At 51.1% G+C, this 21,088-nt stretch overlaps 1 protein-coding gene across 1 annotated transcript in view; it reads left to right on the forward strand.

Moving 5' to 3' along the window:
- LOC309565555 (uncharacterized protein) overlaps positions 1–21,088 on the forward strand; it is a gene marked incomplete at its 3' end in the record, with an annotated part of 83,045 nt that overhangs the window by 23,248 nt on the left and 38,709 nt on the right. Inside the window, exon 2 of the mRNA XM_082270512.1 lies at positions 8,435–8,518. Coding sequence (XP_082126638.1) covers positions 8,435–8,518 — 84 coding nt within the window. The remainder of the gene's footprint in view (positions 1–8,434; positions 8,519–21,088) is intronic.

Consider the following 21,088-nt stretch of genomic DNA (forward strand, 5'->3'; position numbering starts at 1 on the left):
AGAAGGTGTGGTGGGTTCTGTCGGCAGTGAGAAGGTATGGTGGGTTCTGTCGGCAGTGAGTAGGTGTGGTGGGTTCTGTAGGCAGTGAGAAGGTGTGGTGGGTTCTGTCGGCAGTGAGTAGGTATGGTGGGTTCTGTAGGCAGTGAGAAGGTGTGGTGGGTTCTGTAGGCAGTGAGAAGGTGTGGTGGGTTCTGTAGGCAGTGAGAAGGTATGGTGGGTTCTGTCGGCAGTGAGTAGGTATGGTGGGTTCTGTCGGCAGTGAGAAGGTATGGTGGGTTCTGTCGGCAGTGAGAAGGTATGGTGGGTTCTGTAGGCAGTGAGAAGGTATGGTGGGTTCTGTCGGCAGTGAGAAGGTATGGTGGGTTCTGTCGGCAGTGAGAAGGTATGGTGGGTTCTGTAGGCAGTGAGAAGGTGTGGTGGGTTCTGTCGGCAGTGAGTAGGTATGGTGGGTTCTGTCGGCAGTGAGAAGGTATGGTGGGTTCTGTCGGCAGGGAGAAGGTATGGTGGGTTCTGTCGGCAGTGAGAAGGTATGGTGGGTTCTGTCGGCAGTGAGAAGGTATGGTGGGTTCTGTCGGTAGTGAGAAGGTATGGTGGGTTCTGTCGGTAGTGAGAAGGTATGGTGGGTTCTGTCGGCAGTGAGAAGGTATGGTGGGTTCTGTCGGTAGTGAGAAGGTATGGTGGGTCCTGTCGGCAGTGAGAAGGTATGGTGGGTCCTGTCGGCAGTGAGAAGGTATGGTGGGTTCTGTCGGCAGTGAGAAGGTGTGGTGGGTTCTGTTGGTAGTGAGAAGGTATGGTGGGTTCTGTCGGTAGTGAGAAGGTATGGTGGGTCCTGTCGGCAGTGAGAAGGTATGGTGGGTCCTGTCGGCAGTGAGAAGGTATGGTGGGTTCTGTCGGTAGTGAGAAGGTATGGTGGGTTCTGTCGGTAGTGAGAAGGTATGGTGGGTTCTGTCGGCAGTGAGAAGGTGTGGTGGGTTCTGTCGGTAGTGAGAAGGTATGGTGGGTCCTGTCGGCAGTGAGAAGGTATGGTGGGTCCTGTCGGCAGTGAGAAGGTATGGTGGGTCCTGTCGACAGTGAGAAGGTATGGTGGGTTCTGTCGGTAGTGAGAAGGTGTGGTGGGTTCTGTCGGTAGTGAGAAGGTATGGTGGGTTCTGTCGGTAGTGAGACGGTATAGTGGGTTCTGTCGGTAGTGAGAAGGTGTGGTGGGTTCTGTCGGTAGTGAGAAGGTATGGTGGGTTCTGTCGGTAGTGAGACGGTATAGTGGGTTCTGTCGGCAGTGAGTAGGTGTGGTGGGTTCTGTCGGCAGTGAGAAGGTATGGTGGGTTCTGTCGGCAGTGAGTAGGTATGGTGGGTTCTGTCGGCAGTGAGAAGGTATGGTGGGTTCTGTCGGCAGTGAGAAGGTGTGGTGGGTTCTGTCGGCAGTGAGAAGGTATGGTGGGTTCTGTCGGCAGTGAGTAGGTGTGGTGGGTTCTGTAGGCAGTGAGAAGGTGTGGTGGGTTCTGTCGGCAGTGAGTAGGTATGGTGGGTTCTGTAGGCAGTGAGAAGGTGTGGTGGGTTCTGTAGGCAGTGAGAAGGTGTGGTGGGTTCTGTAGGCAGTGAGAAGGTATGGTGGGTTCTGTCGGCAGTGAGTAGGTATGGTGGGTTCTGTCGGCAGTGAGAAGGTATGGTGGGTTCTGTCGGCAGTGAGAAGGTATGGTGGGTTCTGTAGGCAGTGAGAAGGTATGGTGGGTTCTGTCGGCAGTGAGAAGGTATGGTGGGTTCTGTCGGCAGTGAGAAGGTATGGTGGGTTCTGTCGGCAGAGAGAAGGTATGGTGGGTTCTGTAGGCAGTGAGAAGGTATGGTGGGTTCTGTCGGCAGTGAGAAGGTATGGTGGGTTCTGTCGGCAGTGAGTAGGTATGGTGGGTTCTGTCGGCAGTGAGAAGGTATGGTGGGTTCTGTCGGCAGGGAGAAGGTATGGTGGGTTCTGTCGGCAGTGAGAAGGTATGGTGGGTTCTGTCGGCAGTGAGAAGGTGTGGTGGGTTCTGTCGGCAGTGAGAAGGTATGGTGGGTTCTGTCGGCAGTGAGTAGGTGTGGTGGGTTCTGTAGGCAGTGAGAAGGTGTGGTGGGTTCTGTCGGCAGTGAGTAGGTATGGTGGGTTCTGTAGGCAGTGAGAAGGTGTGGTGGGTTCTGTAGGCAGTGAGAAGGTGTGGTGGGTTCTGTAGGCAGTGAGAAGGTATGGTGGGTTCTGTCGGCAGTGAGTAGGTATGGTGGGTTCTGTCGGCAGTGAGAAGGTATGGTGGGTTCTGTCGGCAGTGAGAAGGTATGGTGGGTTCTGTAGGCAGTGAGAAGGTATGGTGGGTTCTGTCGGCAGTGAGAAGGTATGGTGGGTTCTGTCGGCAGTGAGAAGGTATGGTGGGTTCTGTCGGCAGAGAGAAGGTATGGTGGGTTCTGTAGGCAGTGAGAAGGTATGGTGGGTTCTGTCGGCAGTGAGAAGGTATGGTGGGTTCTGTCGGCAGTGAGTAGGTATGGTGGGTTCTGTCGGCAGTGAGAAGGTATGGTGGGTTCTGTCGGCAGGGAGAAGGTATGGTGGGTTCTGTCGGCAGTGAGAAGGTATGGTGGGTTCTGTCGGCAGTGAGAAGGTATGGTGGGTTCTGTCGGCAGTGAGAAGGTATGGTGGGTTCTGTCGGTAGTGAGAAGGTATGGTGGGTTCTGTCGGCAGTGAGAAGGTATGGTGGGTTCTGTCGGTAGTGAGTAGGTTTGGTAGGTCCTGAGTCTCCCTGGGGGGAAAGTGAGGAGTAAAGTGTACCTGTCGCCAGCCAGTGGGCGGAGTCACACAAATGGCCGCCAGAATTTTCACTCTGGCGCAGCGCTCAGACCAGCCAACCATCGAATGATACCGAACCAAACTCCAACCTGACCATTTCCTTCTCGCTTTATTACCCCCCGGGTAAATGTGGGTGCACGTCGCTGCAGTATAGACGGTATAGTGTCAGTAAAGGGGTTGTGGTGACCCCAGCAGCCAAGCAGATGACAGCAACATTGGCATAGAGTTCGAGGCTTCGGGTATTTTACTGAAATTCCCCCCACAGAGCTGAGCAATTGGAACATCTATGGGCCCCTTTACTCTGCAATACTTTATCATCACCTAATGTAACAATGGAATACATGGACGTTAGACAAACACGGCTTCCTATTGGTGGTATTAGTAGTAACATGATACTTTGTATGTCACTCGCTCCCCCGTCTGATCAATGTTTATAAACAATGTTACTTTGTATCTCTATCTCCCGTCTGATCAATGTTTATAAACAATGTTACTTTGTATCTCTCTATCTCCCGTCTGATTAATGTTTATAAACAATGTTACTTTGTATCTCTCGATCTCCCGCCTGATCAATGTTTATAAACAATGTTACTTTGTATCTCTCTATCAGTTTCTGTATCTTGTGTACTCGGTGAATCTCGGGGATTGTGTTTGATAGTTGGGAGTTACCGGTAAGGGTGTGTCGGTAGTGGGCGGGAGTAGTGAGGGTTCTGATGGTAGATTGGGGGAGGGGCTGGAACGTTTGCCACCATTGTGCGGTCAGCGTCTCGGTATGAGGGGTGTCCTTTATACGGCGCCCTCTCATTGCAGGGCCGGGTTACAGCAGCCAATGTTTGGGGGGGCCGCAGGTTATTGGTCACAGTTGATGCGTGTTTATTACCCGGCACACGTTCCTGGCCGCGCTCGGTGTCTGGTCCCCCCCCCCCCCCCCCCGGATAACGCTGATAAATTGTCATTTACATTTAGATTGATATTGTTGATAGAATTAGCGGCGGCCATGACTGAGCGCCGCGCTCTCTGTCGGCTTTTGACAACTTTGCATTCTTGGTTGCATTCAGGTGGCCGGCCAATAAATGAATCCCATAAGAGATCTCATCTCAGTTGTATCGATCGTCTTCCCCTAATGGGCGCTGCCTCACTCTCTACAATGTAAACTTTTGAAAGTTGCGTCTTGATGTCCGCAGTTTGACCTTCAAGGAGGGAGACTAAAGGGGGGGGAGGGGGGTGAGCCCCATCATGGCTTGTGGAAAATTTCAGCCAATTACTGCAGTTAGATGTGAGTTTGCGTAGGCTGAGATGATGTCATCAGTCTGCTGCAGGCAGGAGAAGGCATTTCCTCAGTCTCCCCCCCCCCCCCCCCCCTGTGATCAGGGATTTTTTTCCTGTTTGATAATAGGAGGGGAAGTGAGCGTGTGCAGGAAATCCCCCCCCCCCCCCCCATAGTAAAATGTTAAAGGAGAACTCTGCTGAGGTAAATACAGAGGAAGGCAATGCCTCTCACCTGGCTGTCTCCACTGCCAACATCTTCAGTCTATGGCCTGGGACAAGCATGCAGCCAGTGAATAACTCTACCAGGTCAGTGCCTCAGAAAGTATTAAAGGTGGAGGATCAGAATGACAGGCGTCAGCGCGGACAGCCCCGGTCTTCTCTCCGATTCTCTCCTTTAACACGTTGAAGTCATTTCTGAACGATTTCCTGAAAGGTTTCACCCGTCGTCCTGTAATTCAGACGTACCGGCCCTTTAAGCGGTTGTCCTGTGCAGTGCGGGGATCTGCGTTCCCACCTGGCTGCCAATGGATTCCGGTAATTGGTTGTTTCACCTCGTTTGGTGCTCAGTGGGAGAGCGTTCCGTGATCGATGGCAGCTGTTTATGATGTGCGGGGGGAGGGAGCCGTCACCCATGGCAACCAGACGAATTCTGAGCGCTCGTGTTTAGGTCACCGCACTTCTTTCCCGTCTCCTGAGGAAGCCGAGACCGAGAAGCCGCACAATCTATCCCCGATTATTATAATCCAATCTATCCCCCATTTATTATAATCATGCAATCTATCCCCGATTATTATAATCCAATCTATCCCCGATTATTATAATCCAATCTATCCCCGAATTATTATAATCCAATCTATTCCCGATTTAATATAATGATACAATCTATTCCCGATTTATTATAATGATACAATCTATTCCCGATTTATTATAATGATACAATCTATTCCCGATTTATTATAATGATACAATCTATCCCCGCTCCATACAAGCGAGAACTTTCCATTTGAAAATTAACTTTATTACAATAAATGAAATGACAATGTCGGGGATAGAGGGCGGAGACTATTCTGGATTGTGGGCGGGGAAATCATTGTTTTGGGGATTGGGTTTATAGGAGAGCCGGAGACGTTTGTTATATAATTATAAATTTACGGAGGTGGATTTGTACCTCGCCATGGCCGATGGCGGCTCTATAGAGGTCATAGCTGGATTTGCACTGCGCTCAGGACGGCGGCGGCGTTATTGGCACTTCTGTCGCTCCTCATATTTCTCCTCCATCTCTCCTCATCTGCAGTTTATTGTTGCCAAGGGAACGGCTGCGGCTGGAAACGTATCATTAATATTCACATATTTCTCCATGACAGCCCGGCGCTCCTCCAACCAATCCTCGCCATCTGCCCCTCCCCCACAAATCTGCCGCCAATCATTGGGTGTGGAGGGTCCAACTTATTTCCTCCTCGCTCTCTTCCCATCTGCTCTTCACTGAAACATCGGAGGTCTGATTATTATTATAGAGGACCCGTCTACAATATATCCCAATATACACCATCATAACCCCGCCTTCCATCAGATCCAATCAGAGAGTCTGCCTAGGCTGGGATGATGTCATCAGTCTGCTGCAGGCAGGAGGAGGCATTTCCTCAGTCTCCCCTCCCCCAGTGATCAGACTGTACATTGTAACTTTGTAGAAGGAGGAGAAAGCATTTCCTCAGTCTCCCCTCCCCCGGTGATCAGACTGTACATTGTAACTTTGTAGAAGGAGGAGGAGTCATTTCTTCAGTCTCCCCTCCCCCAGTGATCAGACTGTACATTGTAACTTTGCAGCAAGTCACAAGGAGAGAGGCTGCAGCAGGGGCTGATCTGTGTGAGACATTTGTGAACAAGAATGGCAAAGGCACCAGGATTTACATGACGATGCCAGTCTCTGCACCAGAAGAGCTTACACTCTAATGTCCCCCATGGTTCTTGTGGGGGATGGGTGTCGATTATTATACAGCGCTGGGAAGGTCCCCTCTTTTCTGTACATTCAGCAGATTTCTCATCCAGAATCTTCTGCTCACATTTAGTCAATTAGGAGCATTAATTGGTTGTTGTGTGTCTGCCAACCGAGGAGAGAGCGCCATGCTGGGCCTCCGCCACACTCTGTGAAAGTATTCACCCCCCCCCCCCAATCACAGCTGAGTCATTCATACCGAGCCGCATTCCAGAGCTTCAATTCTCATCTCCAGCATAAAGAATATTAATCTCATCTCCGCGTCCCCAACCAATATCTATCCAATCAGATCTAATCGTGGAATTACTGAGGATTTCATGTCTCTATTCAGTTCAGAAGGAAATCCACATTGAGAGAATCCCTGTCCAATCAGGAGAATAGGCTGATCTGATTGGGTGGTTGTAAAAGATTAAATTGGTCTAATTGGTCGGTTGTGGAGGATTGGGGTGATGGGATTGGTCGGTTGTGGAGGATTGGGGTGATGGGATTGGTCGGTTGTGGAGGATTGGGGTGATGGGATTGGTCGGTTGTGGAGGATTGGGGTGATGGGATTGGTCGGTTGTGGAGGATTGGGGTGATGGGATTGGTCGGTTGTGGAGGAATGGGGTGATGGGATTGGTCGGTTGTGGAGGATTAGGGTGATGGGATTGGTCGGTTGTGGAGGATTGGGGTGATGGGATTGGTCGGTTGTGGAGGATTGGGGTGATGGGATTGGGTGGTTGTGGAGGATTGGGGTGATGGGATTGGTCGGTTGTGGAGGATTGGGGTGATGGGATTGGTCGGTTGTGGAGGATTGGGGTGATGGGATTGGTCGGTTGTCGAGGATTGGGGTGATGGGATTGGTCGGTTGTCGAGGATTGGGGTGATGGGATTGAGTGGTTGTGGAGGATTGGGGTGATGGGATTGGTCGGTTGTGGAGGATTGGGGTGATGGGATTGGTCGGTTGTGGAGAATTGGGGTGATGGGATTGGTCGGTTGTGGAGGATTGGGGTCATGGTGTCCCCACTGTGATGTTTGGGGTGCAGATTGCAGGGTGACATTTCTTCTCTCTCGGTTTTGGCTCCTCCCAGCGTCTCTCTGTCAGTAAATCTGATTTTCTGATTGGCAGCGATCTCGAATTGGTGACGATTGCGTTATTCAGACTCTCCGCCCTCTCCGGTTTGGTTCTGATTGGTGGAACTCCCAGCATCCCGCAGTTCCCGGTTTCCAGATCTTCGGTTGTTAGTTAAGGAGTCTCTTTATTTGGAGAAGTGGCAGTTGAGAAGTCACATGACCTTAGCCCTGCCCTCTCTTCACCCCCCACCAATGGCTGGCAGTTGAGGGAGGAGGAAGCCATGACTGTGCGGTATATGAGCAGTGGTAGGGGGGAGGGGTCAGTGCGATGCAGCCGGCCTCCATTATTTCCATATTTGGACCAGAAATTTTGTATTGTAGTTCTGAGGCCCTCATACCGGTCACTGGAAGAAGTCCATATGTGATCACATCCCATCCTAACAGCCATCCCCCGCTTTGTGGTCCAGGAAAGACTGGAATATCTGGGTGGTGGGATGAGCCATAAGGCGGAAGGTGATTGGCCGGGACACTCGTGTCTACTGGGGGGATAATATTGGCCCCTGGGTGGCAGACCTATGATGGGCCCCATGTGGCCCCGGGTTCCTGGAGGTGGGGTCTGGGTGGCTGATCTATGATGGGCCCCATGTGGCCCCGGGTTCCTGGAGGTGGGATCTGGGTGGCTGATCTATGATGGGCCCCATGTGGCCCCGGGTTCCTGGAGGTGGGATCTGGGTGGCAGACCTATGATGGGCCCCATGTGGCCCCGGGTTCCTGGAGGTGGGATCTGGGTGGCAGACCTATGATGGGCCCCATGTGGCCCCGGGTTCCTGGAGGTGGGATCTGGGTGGCAGACCTATGATGGGCCCCATGTGGCCCCGGGTTCCTGGAGGTGGGATCTGGGTGGCAGACCTATGATGGGCCCCATGTGGCCCCGGGTTCCTGGAGGTGGGATCTGGGTGGCAGACCTATGATGGGCCCCATGTGGCCCCGGGTTCCTGGAGGTGGGATCTGGGTGGCAGACCTATGATGGGCCCCATGTGGCCCCGGGTTCCTGGAGGTGGGATCTGGGTGGCAGACCTATGATGGGCCCCATGTGGCCCCGGGTTCCTGGAGGTGGGATCTGGGTGGCTGACCTATGATGGGCCCCATGTGGCCCCGGGTTCCTGGAGGTGGGATCTGGGTGGCAGACCTATGATGGGCCCCATGTGGCCCCGGGTTCCTGGAGGTGGGATCTGGGTGGGTTTCGGGGAATCTTCTAGATTTATGTCTGACGCAGAGATGCTGATAGAATGTCTCACAGTATTTTCTTCTCTCCGCAGCCACAACCAGAGAACAACGACCTTCCGACACCCGGTGACCGGCGACCTCTCCCCGGAGAATGCCGAATTCCATCTGCGTGAAGGGTAGGTGCCCATAGACATTGTACCTCCACACATAGGAAGATCGATCGATGAGCCAGCCCTCTGTCATGTGACCTGTCATTGCATCCCCTTCACTCCCACAATGCATTGGGCCAGAACAGGTCCACTCCGGTACTATTAGTGAGATGGGTAATACAAGAAGAGAGTGAGATGAAGGGTTAAGGCCCCCCTGGACACAACAATTATGAGGTGCTTAGACTGGTGGGTCTGTAGGTTCTCCCCAGGACTCTAAAATTGAGGTCCTTGGACTTTTAGGTGTCCCCAGGACCCCAAAATTATGAGGTGCTCAGATTGGCAGGTCTGTAGGATCCCCTCAGACCACAAACTTGAGGTGCTTAGACTCTCGGGGGTCTGTAGATTCCCCTTAGGACCCCCAAAATGATGAGGTGCTCGCACTCTCAGGGAGGTCTGCAAATTTCCCCCAAGGACTTCAAAACTGAGGTTCTCAAACTGGGGGGGGGGGGTCTGTAGGTTCACCCATGACCCCAATATTATGAGGTACTCCAGAATTTGGGGGTCTGTGTGTTCCCCCCCTGGACCCCAAAATTGAGGTGCTCAGACTCCTTGGCGGGGTGCTGGTGACCCCAAAACTGGGATGCTCTAGGATACTCGAATCTCATCTTTCCTGGAAAAGCATTGGATGATCCGTCTCCTCCCTCCTTTCCCGGGGAGCCAATCAAGTTGAAGAATAAACCGGAAACTACAGTTGGTGTGAAGGGGCCCCCCCAAGGTTTTTGAGGATCCCAGGCTGCTTGTGTAGGGGTATCCTTCATTGCCATCATGGGGGCCCTGGGATCCCTTAAGTCAGGGACACCGAAGTTCCCACCATCTGCATCTCCTTGTTGATATCTGAACTCTGAAGGAGGCATGGAGGGGAGACGGGGGCCAGAGATCTCCATGTTGGGGGTTCTCACATGTTGGGGGTTCTCACATGTTGGGGGTTCTCACATGTTGGGGGTTCCGGGGTGCTCTGGACTTCGTTCAGATTGAACTTCCGGAAGTTTAACTCTAAGGGCAGTAAGTGGTGTAAAAGGTGAACTTACCTCTTCTGTCTGTATTACTCCCTCCTCTGTCCTGTCCAGCATGCTGGAAAACCCGGGACCTCCATACACTTCTATGACGACGACTCCGTCCAATCGAATGCCGCAGAGAAAAGCGCCACCCCAAGCTCAGAGTCCATCTCCCGGGGGTCTTCTTTAGAGATGTATAGAGTGGGGAGATTTACCCCTCAGCGTTTCCCAGCTGAAAGCTCCAAAACGCGGGAGGGCAAAAATGAAGTCATCTATGGAGAAGGTTCAAATCTCCACTGCAAGTCACCCTATGCTCAGAAAAGTTCTGGAGGTCAAATTGGGCGGATTGGTGCGTTTTTAAGAGTTTTTTTTTTTGTTCCATAGAAATGCTTGGAAACATTTGATTTGAGCGTTTTAGCGCATGTTTTTGAGCATTTTTCTGCTTAAATGCAATAAGGAAATAAAAATAAATAATCATTAAATTATAAAATACATAAAACATTTTTTACAAATATATAAATAATAATCATCAAATAAAATAAATAAAAAGTGAATAAATGAAAAACCCCCTAACCCTGATATTAACCCCTTAACCCTATTAACCGCTAAACCTAATCAAATCCCTTATCCTTAACCCTAATATTAACCCCTAACCTAACTAAATAAATTAATTTGAAAATAAATATATCAACCCCTAACCAAACCTTTTAATCCCAAACCCCTTAAAAAAATGTAATAATAATAAAAAATGTAAAAGTAATAGTTATAATACATAAATAAATAATAATAAAAAATGAACAAAATAACCCTAATATTAACCCCAAATCCTCATACTAAACCTACAGCAATTCTAACAAAATAAATAAATGCATAAATTAACCCCTAACCATAACCTTTACCCTTTAATTGCTTAAAAAACAAAAGTTAAAAATAATAATAAATGTGGATAAAAAAGCTGAAGAACGTAGCAACAAACAATGAAACCGATGATATTTTTCTTGGTTGGCTAATAATAGAAAAACGCCAAAACTCAAAAACGTTTTAGAAGCACTGTGCAAAAATGTGCATAACAACGCTCAAATAAACGCTCAAAAACGTAACACGCGTGTGAACGCAGCCTAAGGCCTCATGGACACGGAACGTTTCCTCAGCTTCCCTGAGAAAAGCTGCTTAAAAACCTCACCTAATGCGGTGTGTGCACGCGCGTTTCGCTGCGTCGGTGCGTTATTGGATTTTATGATAACTTCTTCTGCCCATTGGAATGAATGAACACTAAATGTGTCTAGGTGTTTTCAGGTGCGTCAAGCATTTTTTTTGCTGCACGAAAGCTCCTCCCCTGAACGCTCAGCTGACAGGTTTTCTGCCTGTGTGCGCGGACACGCCACATAGACGCAGGGTGACATGGGGGGGGGCTTACAATTGGAACAAAAAGCCGAACGCATATAAAAGTTGTGGTTTTTTAAGCCCAATCCGTGTATAACATGGGTGCGTCTGGGTGGCATGGGTGTGCTGGTAGCATGGGCGCGCCGGTCACATGGGTGCAATGTTCTGCAGCTCGTTATACCATCTCCCTCCTGAGCATGACGGCGGCAGGGAAGTGATTAGAGGTCCGGGTGGAAATCTCTGATCTGTGGATGACAGTACATGAGGCGGGAGCGACGCACTGCTCGTTAATTTGCTGTACAGACCGCGAATACCGCGAGCGGCTAATAACTTTCCGCTTTGGTACTTCACACTAATTACACGCTGAGCGTTCCCTGAGCCCGGCAGAGGCTTCTAGATGATTATCGCTGTGGATTCGCATGGTGCGCTGGATGAGGGAACGCAGTGCCGTCCCAGGATGATCGATCATCCTGCCAACGTGGGTAATTCGAGGTGTGCTGTGCTCACTGGTGTCCTCCATAGTCCAAAGGGGGTGTGTTTCTCTGTCAGGTTATAATGGTGCATTGTCCTCCCCCAGGCTGCACTCTCCACCCGGGTCCAGCACGCTGCACTCTCCACCCGGGTCCAGCACGCTGCACTCTCCACCCCAGGTCCAGCACGCTGCACTCTCCACCCCGGGTCCAGCACGCCGCACTCTCCACCCCGGGTCCAGCACCCGCACTCTCTCCACCCCAGGTCCAGCACGCTGCACTCTCCACCCAGGTCCAGCACGCCGCACTCTCCACCCCGGGTCCAGCACGCTGCACTCTCCACACCGGGTCCAGCACGCCGCACTCTCCACCCTGGGTCCAGCACGCCGCACTCTCTCCACCCCAGGTCCAGCACGCTGCACTCTCCACCCCGGGTCCAGCACGCCGCACTCTCCACCCCGGGTCCAGCACGCCGCACTCTCTCCACCCCAGGTCCAGCACGCCACGCTCTCCACCCCGGGTCCAGCACGCCACGCTCTCCACCCCGGGTCCAGCACGCCACGCTCTCCACCCTGGGTCCAGCACGCCGCGCTCTCCACCCCGGGTCCAGCACGCCGCGCTCTCCACCCTGGGTCCAGCACGCCGCGCTCTCCACCCCGGGTCCAGCACGCCGCGCTCTCCACCCCGGGTCCAGCACGCCACGCACTCAACCCCGGGTCCAGCACGCCGCGCTCTCCATCCTGGGTCCAGCACACCACTCTTTTGGAGGGTGGCGGTTTCGTCTTTTGGAGGATGGCAGTTTCGTCTTTAGGCGGATGGCAGTCTGGTCTTTTGGAGGATGGCAGTTTTGTCTTTTGGAGGATGGCAGTTTTGTCTTTAGGCGGATGGCAGTCTGGTCTTTTGGGCAATGGTAGTCTCGTCTTTAGGGCCATGGCGGTCTCGTCTTTAGGGCGATGGTGGTCTCGTCTTTAGGGCGATGGCGGTCTCGTCTTTAGGGCGATGGTGGTCTCGTCTTTTGGGCGGAGGCGGTCTCGTCTTTTGAGTGGAGGCGGTCTCGTCTTTTGGGTGGAGGTGGTCTCGTTTTTTGAGTGGAGGCGGTCTCATCTTTGGGCGGATTGAGTGAGAGTTCCAGGATAGAGAAAGAAAGAGAATTCTCGTCTTTTGGGCGGAGGCGGTCTTGTCTTTTGGGCGGAGGCGGTCTCGTCTTTTGGGCGGAGGCGGTCTCGTCTTTTGGGCGATGGTGGTCTCGTCTTTTGGGCGGAGGCGGTCTCGTCTTTTGAGTGGAGGCGGTCTCGTCTTTTGGGTGGAGGCGGTCTCGTCTTTTGGGCGGAGGCGGTCTCGTCTTTTGAGTGGAGGCAGTCTCGTCTTTTGAGTGGAGGCGGTCTCGTCTTTTGGGTGGAGGCGGTCTCGTCTTTTGGGCGATGGTGGTCTCGTCTTTTGGGCGGAGGCGGTCTCATCTTTGGGCGGATTGAGTGAGAGTTCCAGGATAGAGAAAGAAAGAAAGAGAATTCAAGACTGGTAGAGATTGTGACCTTGCCTGGAAGGATAGACATCCATTATATTTTTTTACTCGATGCCGTCTCATCTCTTGGGATTTGTTGGGCTCAGTGATAATTGTTGTTGTACGTCGGCTTTGAGATGGAGAATCGATTTGTTGTACGCAAAGATCAGCCAGTTGATAACATGCGCTATCAGCAGAGTGGGCGCATCGCCATCCTATAGATCGGTGAGGGGGAACCTTGGCAACCCAGATCTTTTGGAACTACATTTCCCATGATGCTCCACTACACTGCAGAGTGCGTGAGCATCATTGGAAATGTAGTTCCAAAACATCTGGGGTTCCAAAGGTCGCCATCACTGCTATAGATGCATATTGTCCCAGTGGGGACTGAGATGGGGGCTCTAACCATTCCTTACCATTCCACCAATCACATTCAGGCTTCTGGACACCAGCTGATGTTTATAACCTGAGGCTCTCGCTCTGATTGGTTGCTGATATTAGTCAGATCGGCTCTCTTTGGCCAGTTTATGCTCGGTGCGATGTCTGCGTTGGCGGGACACGAATGAAAGATCTTCTTAGCGTCTGGTGGAAGGAGCTCGGCCTTGCATGGCGGGTTACAACAATATCTCTGCGTGCCGTGATTTTAGTACATGGCATAATTACAGCTGATAAAGGCAGCACGGCGCCTCCAGAGAGAGGACTTGTGCGGCTCCGTGCCTGTTACTATGGCAGCCAAACAACGGAACACCTGGGAGGTGGAAAGTGTAGCGTGAATCGTGGCGGCGTGATATTTCTTATTAACTCTTGTGTGGGCCGATGTTTACCACATGTGTCCCGTATAGAGAGCGCTCAGCCTATGACGCCGTCTCTGTGCAGCGTCTGCGGTAACCCATGGCAACCCCGTTTTACCATTTTCCAGCAGTCTAAACCTTGACAAAGCAGTTCTGATTGGCTGCTGTGAATTGCTGGGGTGAGTTGGTCGTTCTTTTTCTTTAGATAAGTTACAGATCTTCAGAAACCATGAAATTTGCGCAGTCCGTGGAAGTACCTGTAATCCCTGCCTCACTGTAAGCCTGATTTCAGCCATCAGCTGGTGTGTCAGCGCCTTCTCTTAAAGCTATGGTGAGGGGAAGGGGTTCAGGTTAGGTCACTGAAGGAGGGAGTTCACTAGGTGGTTTAGTGGGTGGAGTCTGCAGAATTGTGGGCTCTGAAAAGTGTTGTCTCTCTCCTGATGCTGTAGGTTGGGGGGCAGAAGTCTGTACTTTACTTTACACAACGTAACCGATTGGGTACGGGTGGTCTGTCTGTGTATAGAGCGATGAGGAAGGACAGTCGGTTATCTTCATCCTCAGTGAATAATCTGCTTATTCTCCGTCTGTTCCCTATAAAAATGATGAAAAACGATACAAATTATCATTGGAAGGATACAGAGGATTTCCTGTGCGGTGTCAGCGCTCCATGGGGGACACTCTGGGTGGGGACAGCTCACAACTCCTCACTGTGAAGGGAGAACAGGGATGTTCGACTCCAACTCAGGGATGAGGGGGTAAAATTTCTGGGGTGCAGACGGGGTGCTGTCCTCAAACTGAGGAGAACAGAGGGTGCAGAAGAGAGGGTGTTGCCCTTAAGCCTAGGAGGTCTGATTAGTGTAGTGGGGCTTTCTTCTCTGAGCCCAGATGGTGCCGAGGGGGTGCTGTCCCCAAGCCTGGATTTCAGAGGTTGCAGAGGGGATGCGGTCCCTGAGCCTGGAGTTCAGAGGGTGCAGAGGGGGTGCGGTCCCTGCCCCTGGGAGTGCAGAGGGGGTGCGGTCCCTGCGCCTTAGAAGTGCAGAGGGGGTGCTGTCTCTGAGCCTTAAGTTCAGAGGGTGCAGAGGGGGCTTGTCCTCAAGCTTGGGAATTCAGAAGGTGCAGAGGGGGTGCAATCCCCGAGCCCGGGAGTTCAGAAGGTGCAGAGGGGGCTCGTCCTTAAGCCTGGGAGTTCAGAAGGTGCAGGGGATGTGCTGTCCCTGAGCCTGGAGTTCAGAGGGTGCAGAGGGGTGCAGTCCCAGAGCCTGGAAGTTCAAAGGGTACAAAAGGGGTGCTGTCCCCGAGCCTGGAGTTCAGGGGGGTTCTGTCTCTGGGCCCAGGAGGTTGGAGAGCATAGAGAGGAGAGACACTGTCCCTGAGCACAAGAATTGGAGGGAGCATTGTCCCTGGGCCCAGTGGTCCGGGGGGCGCTGTCCTCAGGGGGGGGAGGTTGTAGGCGGTGGTGAGAGCCAATGAAATAGATTGTATGCTCTTGTGTGCTTACTAAGTGCCAGCCTGTGCGTTCAGGGATTTAACTCCTTCTTGTCCTATAAACTCTCACCCATCTGACATGTAATGCTGATAACTCTGCATTTTATTTATTTATATGGCACCGCCATTGTCTGTGGTGCTGTACAAAGGAACTGTTGTATTGGGTTCAATGGTGGAGCTCTTTGTATCTCCACATATGAACTATTAAAAATTAATGGTAACTTTTTGGGTGTGATTCAGGAGACATTACCATTGGCAGCCCCTCCCACCTTGGTGCTAACCCAATCACAGCTGGGAGGAGGGGGAGTGGGAGTGCACCCCTCCCAATTGCTGAATCCTTCCACATGTGCCGGACTGTTACAGAATGAGAACCTCATAAACTCCTGAGCCGGCGGAGGTGGAATTATTTTTTCTGAAGCCAGGATTTTGTACTGTCACCAGTTTAAATGTAGCCGGCACTGTGTATAGGCGGGGGCATGGTGAGGGCGTTCCCGCTGATTTGGGCACTTTGCCGCTGTGGAACGCTGCGATTGAAGTGTTTTGATCTCTTTGAGTAACAAATTGCACATAATAATCCATATTTGTATGTCGGGAATCTCTGGCGTGTGAGATCAGAGCGCGGATGTCGTCCGTGTGATTGAGAGCCACATGGCGGAAGATCTGAAGATCAGTCCAGACGCTTCTCTGTAAGAGAGATGAAAGATCGAGGAAAATCAATGTCATCTCCATCCTTCATCTGCCACTTGTAGGACTCGCCGGAGTAACTCCTTCCCGTCTGAGGCAGTGCCGGTGGACCCGCCTGATGGGTTGGAATCGGGAAGTCTCGTGTTTCAGGTTATGGTGACTTGTTAAAGGATCCGTTTATAGATCGTTCATGTAGTCCATTGGCAGTAGTCCGCGTAGTACTTAGCTGGGAAGAACTGCATTTAGATCTCCATAACGTTGGCACCGCGTTCCCAGCGGACTGCTTATTCACCGCCGTGTTCATAATTAAATGATTATCGATTCTGCAATAAACAAAAGCAGCGGAGAGCCGAGGATCATACCAACAGTGGTAACGGGAGAGAAGTTAATCGATAAAACTCTGGGAAGACACAAAAATCTGTCCATGGAATACAGAGATGCAGAGAGGGTCAGCGAAGGGCGATAATCCTGCGTCTTCACTGGGCCCTCTCTGGGGAGCCGCCGGACGCACGCACAGAGATCCTCCGATCCTTGTATCTGCTGTTTAATTATCTGTTTTCTTATTTCTATGTGCTCCTCTTCTCAGCATCTCATTCTCGTCTGTATTTAATTCCTCTCCAATCAATTCACCATTGTGAGAATTTCATCAATGGGATGTGCCGCTGCTGCTCCGTGATTGGGGCAGGAATGGGAGGAATTCAAATTGTCCCTCTAAGTGGCAATTACTGACACACATTTTCCATCATTAGTCTGGAGGCAACTCTAGAAGCCATAAAGGGGAACTCCAGCTAAGCCTTTGTTAGTTCTCTATGGATTGGGGAATGGTTTAGATCACCCTTCCCCAACATTGGTTCCTCCAGAGATTGCTTTCGTTTCCTTGAGGATTCAGCAATTCGTATCTCTCCAATAACTAACCACTGACACCAATGATCTGTTCTATGTAAAGGGAGCGTTCTTACTTCCCATTGACCACCAGTGCAATGGGACCATCTGCAATGACCACCAAGCTAGGACTGCTATTCACTGACATCCCATGACCATCATGATAGGTGGGACCATTCTCCACTGATATCCAATAATCAGTAAACAAGGGAGACCACTATACACTGACTTCCTCTGACCACCAAGCTATGAGAACTATTCTCCACTGACTTCAAATGACCACCACGCTGGGGGAACAATTCTCCACTGAATTTCAATGACCAGTGTAATGGGACCTTCTCCAATGACCCCCAAGCTTAGACTACTATTCACTGACTTCCAATGACCTTCAAGATAGGGGGACCATACTCCACTGACTTCTTGTGACCACAAAATTAGGGAGACCATTCACCCCTGACTTCCAATGACCAACAAGCTAGGGAGACTATTCTTCTCTGACTTACAATGACTACCAAGCTAGGGAGACTATTCTCCTCTGACTTCCAATGGCCACCAAGCTAGGGGAAACTATTCTCCTCTGACTTACAATGACTACCAAGCTATAGAGACTATTCTTCTTTGACTTCAAATGACCACCAAGCTAGGGAGACTCTTCTCTTCTGGCTTCCAGTGACCACCAAGCTAGGGGGAGCTATTCTCCTCTGACTTCCAATGACCACCAAGCTAGGGGGAACTATTCTCCTCTGACTTCCATTGACCACCAAGCTAGGGGGAACTATTCTCCTCTGACTTCCATTGACCACCAAGCTAGGGGGAACTATTCTCCTCTGACTTCCAATGACCACCAAGCTAGGGAGAGCATTCTTTTTTTTTTTTTTTTAAACAAAAGTTTTATTGAAAAAGTAAGGAACAGTACAGATCATGAGACATTATATACATGCAAAGCAGGGCAAAGACATCATTATCAAGTATATCTGTATGTAAATAACATTTCCAAAACATGGGTTAAAACTCAACATAGAGCTTCAAAACCTCTTCCCAGGAAGTCCATAACTGCAGACAGCCGGCCACACGCCCAGCTCACAGAGAATGATGTACGTGTCCACCATGATACATGAAAAGGGGTAGCCACCAGTCGGGGGGGGTGGGATATAACATTAAACTCCTGCGGGACACCGTGCATCCCTTATCTCAACTGTTGTCCTCCAGTACCTATCACTGCAAGATTCTCTGCATAACCAACTCCTCAGGAGACATCCCAGGGGTGTCGAGCCAGGCGGACCATAGCTTTTTGAATTTTTGGGGCCGACTATTCTTCTTTGACTTCCAATAATGACCAAGCTAGGGGGAACTATTCTCCTCTGACTTCCAATGACCACAAAGTTTGGGACACTATTCTTCTCTGACTTCAAATGACCACCAAGCTTGGGGGAAACTACTCCTTTGGCTTCCAGTGACCACTGAACTAGGGAAAACTATTCTCTACTGACTTCCAGTGACCACCAAGCTAAGGAGACTATTTTTCTCTGACCTTTAATGACCACTAATAGGGAGACTATTCTACCCTGATTTCTAATGACCATCAAACTAGGGAGACTATTGTCCTATGACTTCTAATGACCACCAAGCTGGTGGGACAATTCTTCACTGACATCCAATGACCACCAAGCTATAAGGACTATTCTCAACTGACTTCCAATCTGACATCCAATGAATAAACTGAGGTAACTACACTCCACCAGTGTAATGGGATCGTCTTCAATGACCACCAAGCTTGGACTACTATTCACTGACTTCCAATTACCATCAAGCTAGAAGGACCATTCTCCTCTGACTTTCACTGACCACAAAGCTAGGGGGACCATTCTCCACTGACTTCCAGTGACCACCAAGCTAGAAGGACCATTCTTTTCTGACCTATAATGGCCACTAAGCTAGGGAGACTATGCTCCTCTGACTTCTAGTGACCACCAAGCTCCGGAGGCTATTCTCCACTGACTTCCAATGACGACCAAGCTAGGGGGACTATTCTCCACTGACTTCCAATAAGCACCAAGCTAGGTGGACTATTCTCCCCTGACTTCCAATGACCACCATATTAGGGAAACTATTGTCCTTGGTGACATCTAATTACCACCAAGCTATGAGAACTATTTTCCACTGAATTCCAATGATCACCAAACTAGGGGGGCCATTCTCCACTGACATCCAATGATCAAGCCGGGGAACTATTCTTCACTGAATTTCAGTCACCGCCAGTTTAATGGGACCCTCTCCAAAGACCACCAAGTTTGGACTACTATTCACTGACTTACAATGACTATCAAGATAGGGGGACCATTCTCCTCTGACTTCCAATGACCACCAAGCTTGGGAGACTATTCTCCTTTGACTTCCAATGACCACCAAGCTAGGAAGAATTGTCTCCCTCTGACTTCCAATGACTGGGGGACGAGGAGCAAGCTACATTTATGAAAACAATTTGAAAGTGACATGGGACGTTACATTCCATGGCACACTGTATCACGTCCTGAAAGGGTATTACACTCCAGGGCCCGCTGTATTACCTCCAGCATGGGAATACACTCCAGAGTCTGCAGTATCATCTCCTGGATGGAAGTTACACTCCAGGGCCCGCTGTATTACCTCCTGGATGGGAGTTACACTCCAGGGTCCGCTGTATTACCACCTGGATGGGAGGTACACCCTGGGGCCCGCTGTATTACCTCCTGGATGGGAGTTAGACTCCAGAGTCTGCAGTATCATCTCCTGGATGGAAGTTACACTCCGGGGCCCGTTGTATTACCTCCTGGATGGAAGTTACACTCCGGGGCCCGCTGTATTACCTCCTGGATGGAAGTTACACTCCGGGCCTGCTGTATTACCTCCTGGATAGAAGTTACACTCCAGGGCCCGCTGTATTACCTCCTAGATTTGAGTCACACTCCCAGGGTCCACTGTATTACCTCCTAGATGGAAGTTACACTCCGGGGCCGCTGTATTACCTCCTGGATGGGATTTACACTGCGGGGCCCGCTTTATTACCTCCTAGATGGAAGTTACACTCCGGGGCCGCTGTATTACCTCCTGGATGGGATTTACACTCCGGGGCCCGTTGTATTACCTCCTAGATGGGAGTTACACTCCGGGGCCGCTGTATTACCTCCTAGATGGGATTTACACTCCGGGGCCCGCTGTATTACCTCCTGGATGGGAGTTACACCCCGGGCCCGCTGTATCATCTCCTGGATGGAAGTTACACTCCGGGGCCCGCTGTATTACCTCCTAGATGGGAGTTACACTCTGGGGCCCGCTGTATTACCTCCTGGATGGGAGTTACACTCCGGGGCCCGCTGTATCACCTCCTGGATGGAAGTTACACTCCGGGGCCCGCTGTATTACCTCCTGGACGGAAGTTACACTCCGGGGCCCGCTGTATTACCTCCTAGATGGGAGTTACACTCCGGGGCCCGCTGTATTACCTCCTAGATGGGAGTTACACTCCGGGGCCGCTGTATTACCTCCTAGATGGGAGTTACACTCCGGGGCCCGCTGTATTACCTCCTGGATGGGAGTTACACTCCGGGGCCCGCTGTATTACCTCCTAGATAGGAGTTATACTCCGGGGTCCGCTGTATCACCTCCTGGATGGAAGTTACACTCCGGGGCCTGCTGTATTATCTCCTGGATAGAAGTTACACTCCGGGGCCCGCTTTATTACCTCCTGGATGGAAGTTACACTCCGGGGCCCGTTTAATTACCTCCTGGATGGGATTTACACTCCGGGGCCCGCTGTATTACCTCCTGGATAGAAGTTACACTCCGGGGCCCGCTGTATTACCTCCTGGATAGAAGTTACACTCCGGGGCCCGCTTTATTACCTCCTGGATGGAAGTTACACTCCGGGGCCCGCTTTATTACCTCCTGGATAGAAGTTACACTCCGGGGGCCCGCTGTCCATAGGATGCACAGAGCGATATAAGCGGCATCATTAGGATGTATTGAACATTGGGCGGTGGGAGGGAATTATTCACGCTGCGCTCTTCTGGGAAGAATATTGATGCCCCGTCAGCCTTCCTGATCCTTGTAATGTTCGCTGTTCAGTGTAAATCATTCCCGCTCATTAAGCTGCTCCCAGGACGGCCGATGGAAGCTGTGCGCCAATTATGAAAAATAGAGGAAATATATTGAGGTCGATGGTTCTTCTTTCCTTATAGACAGCAAATATCAGGAGGGAGATCTCTGACACCCGAAATTCCTCAGTGCTCCCCGCCTGGAGGACGCACTGACTGCTTCCTGAACTCTGCTTTCTCATCCTGTACTTATACACAGAGAGCCTGCGCTCC

Source organism: Pelophylax lessonae (genome assembly GCF_965119305.1).
Source record: "Pelophylax lessonae genome assembly, chromosome: 10".
NCBI classification, from domain to species: Eukaryota; Metazoa; Chordata; class Amphibia; order Anura; family Ranidae; genus Pelophylax; species Pelophylax lessonae.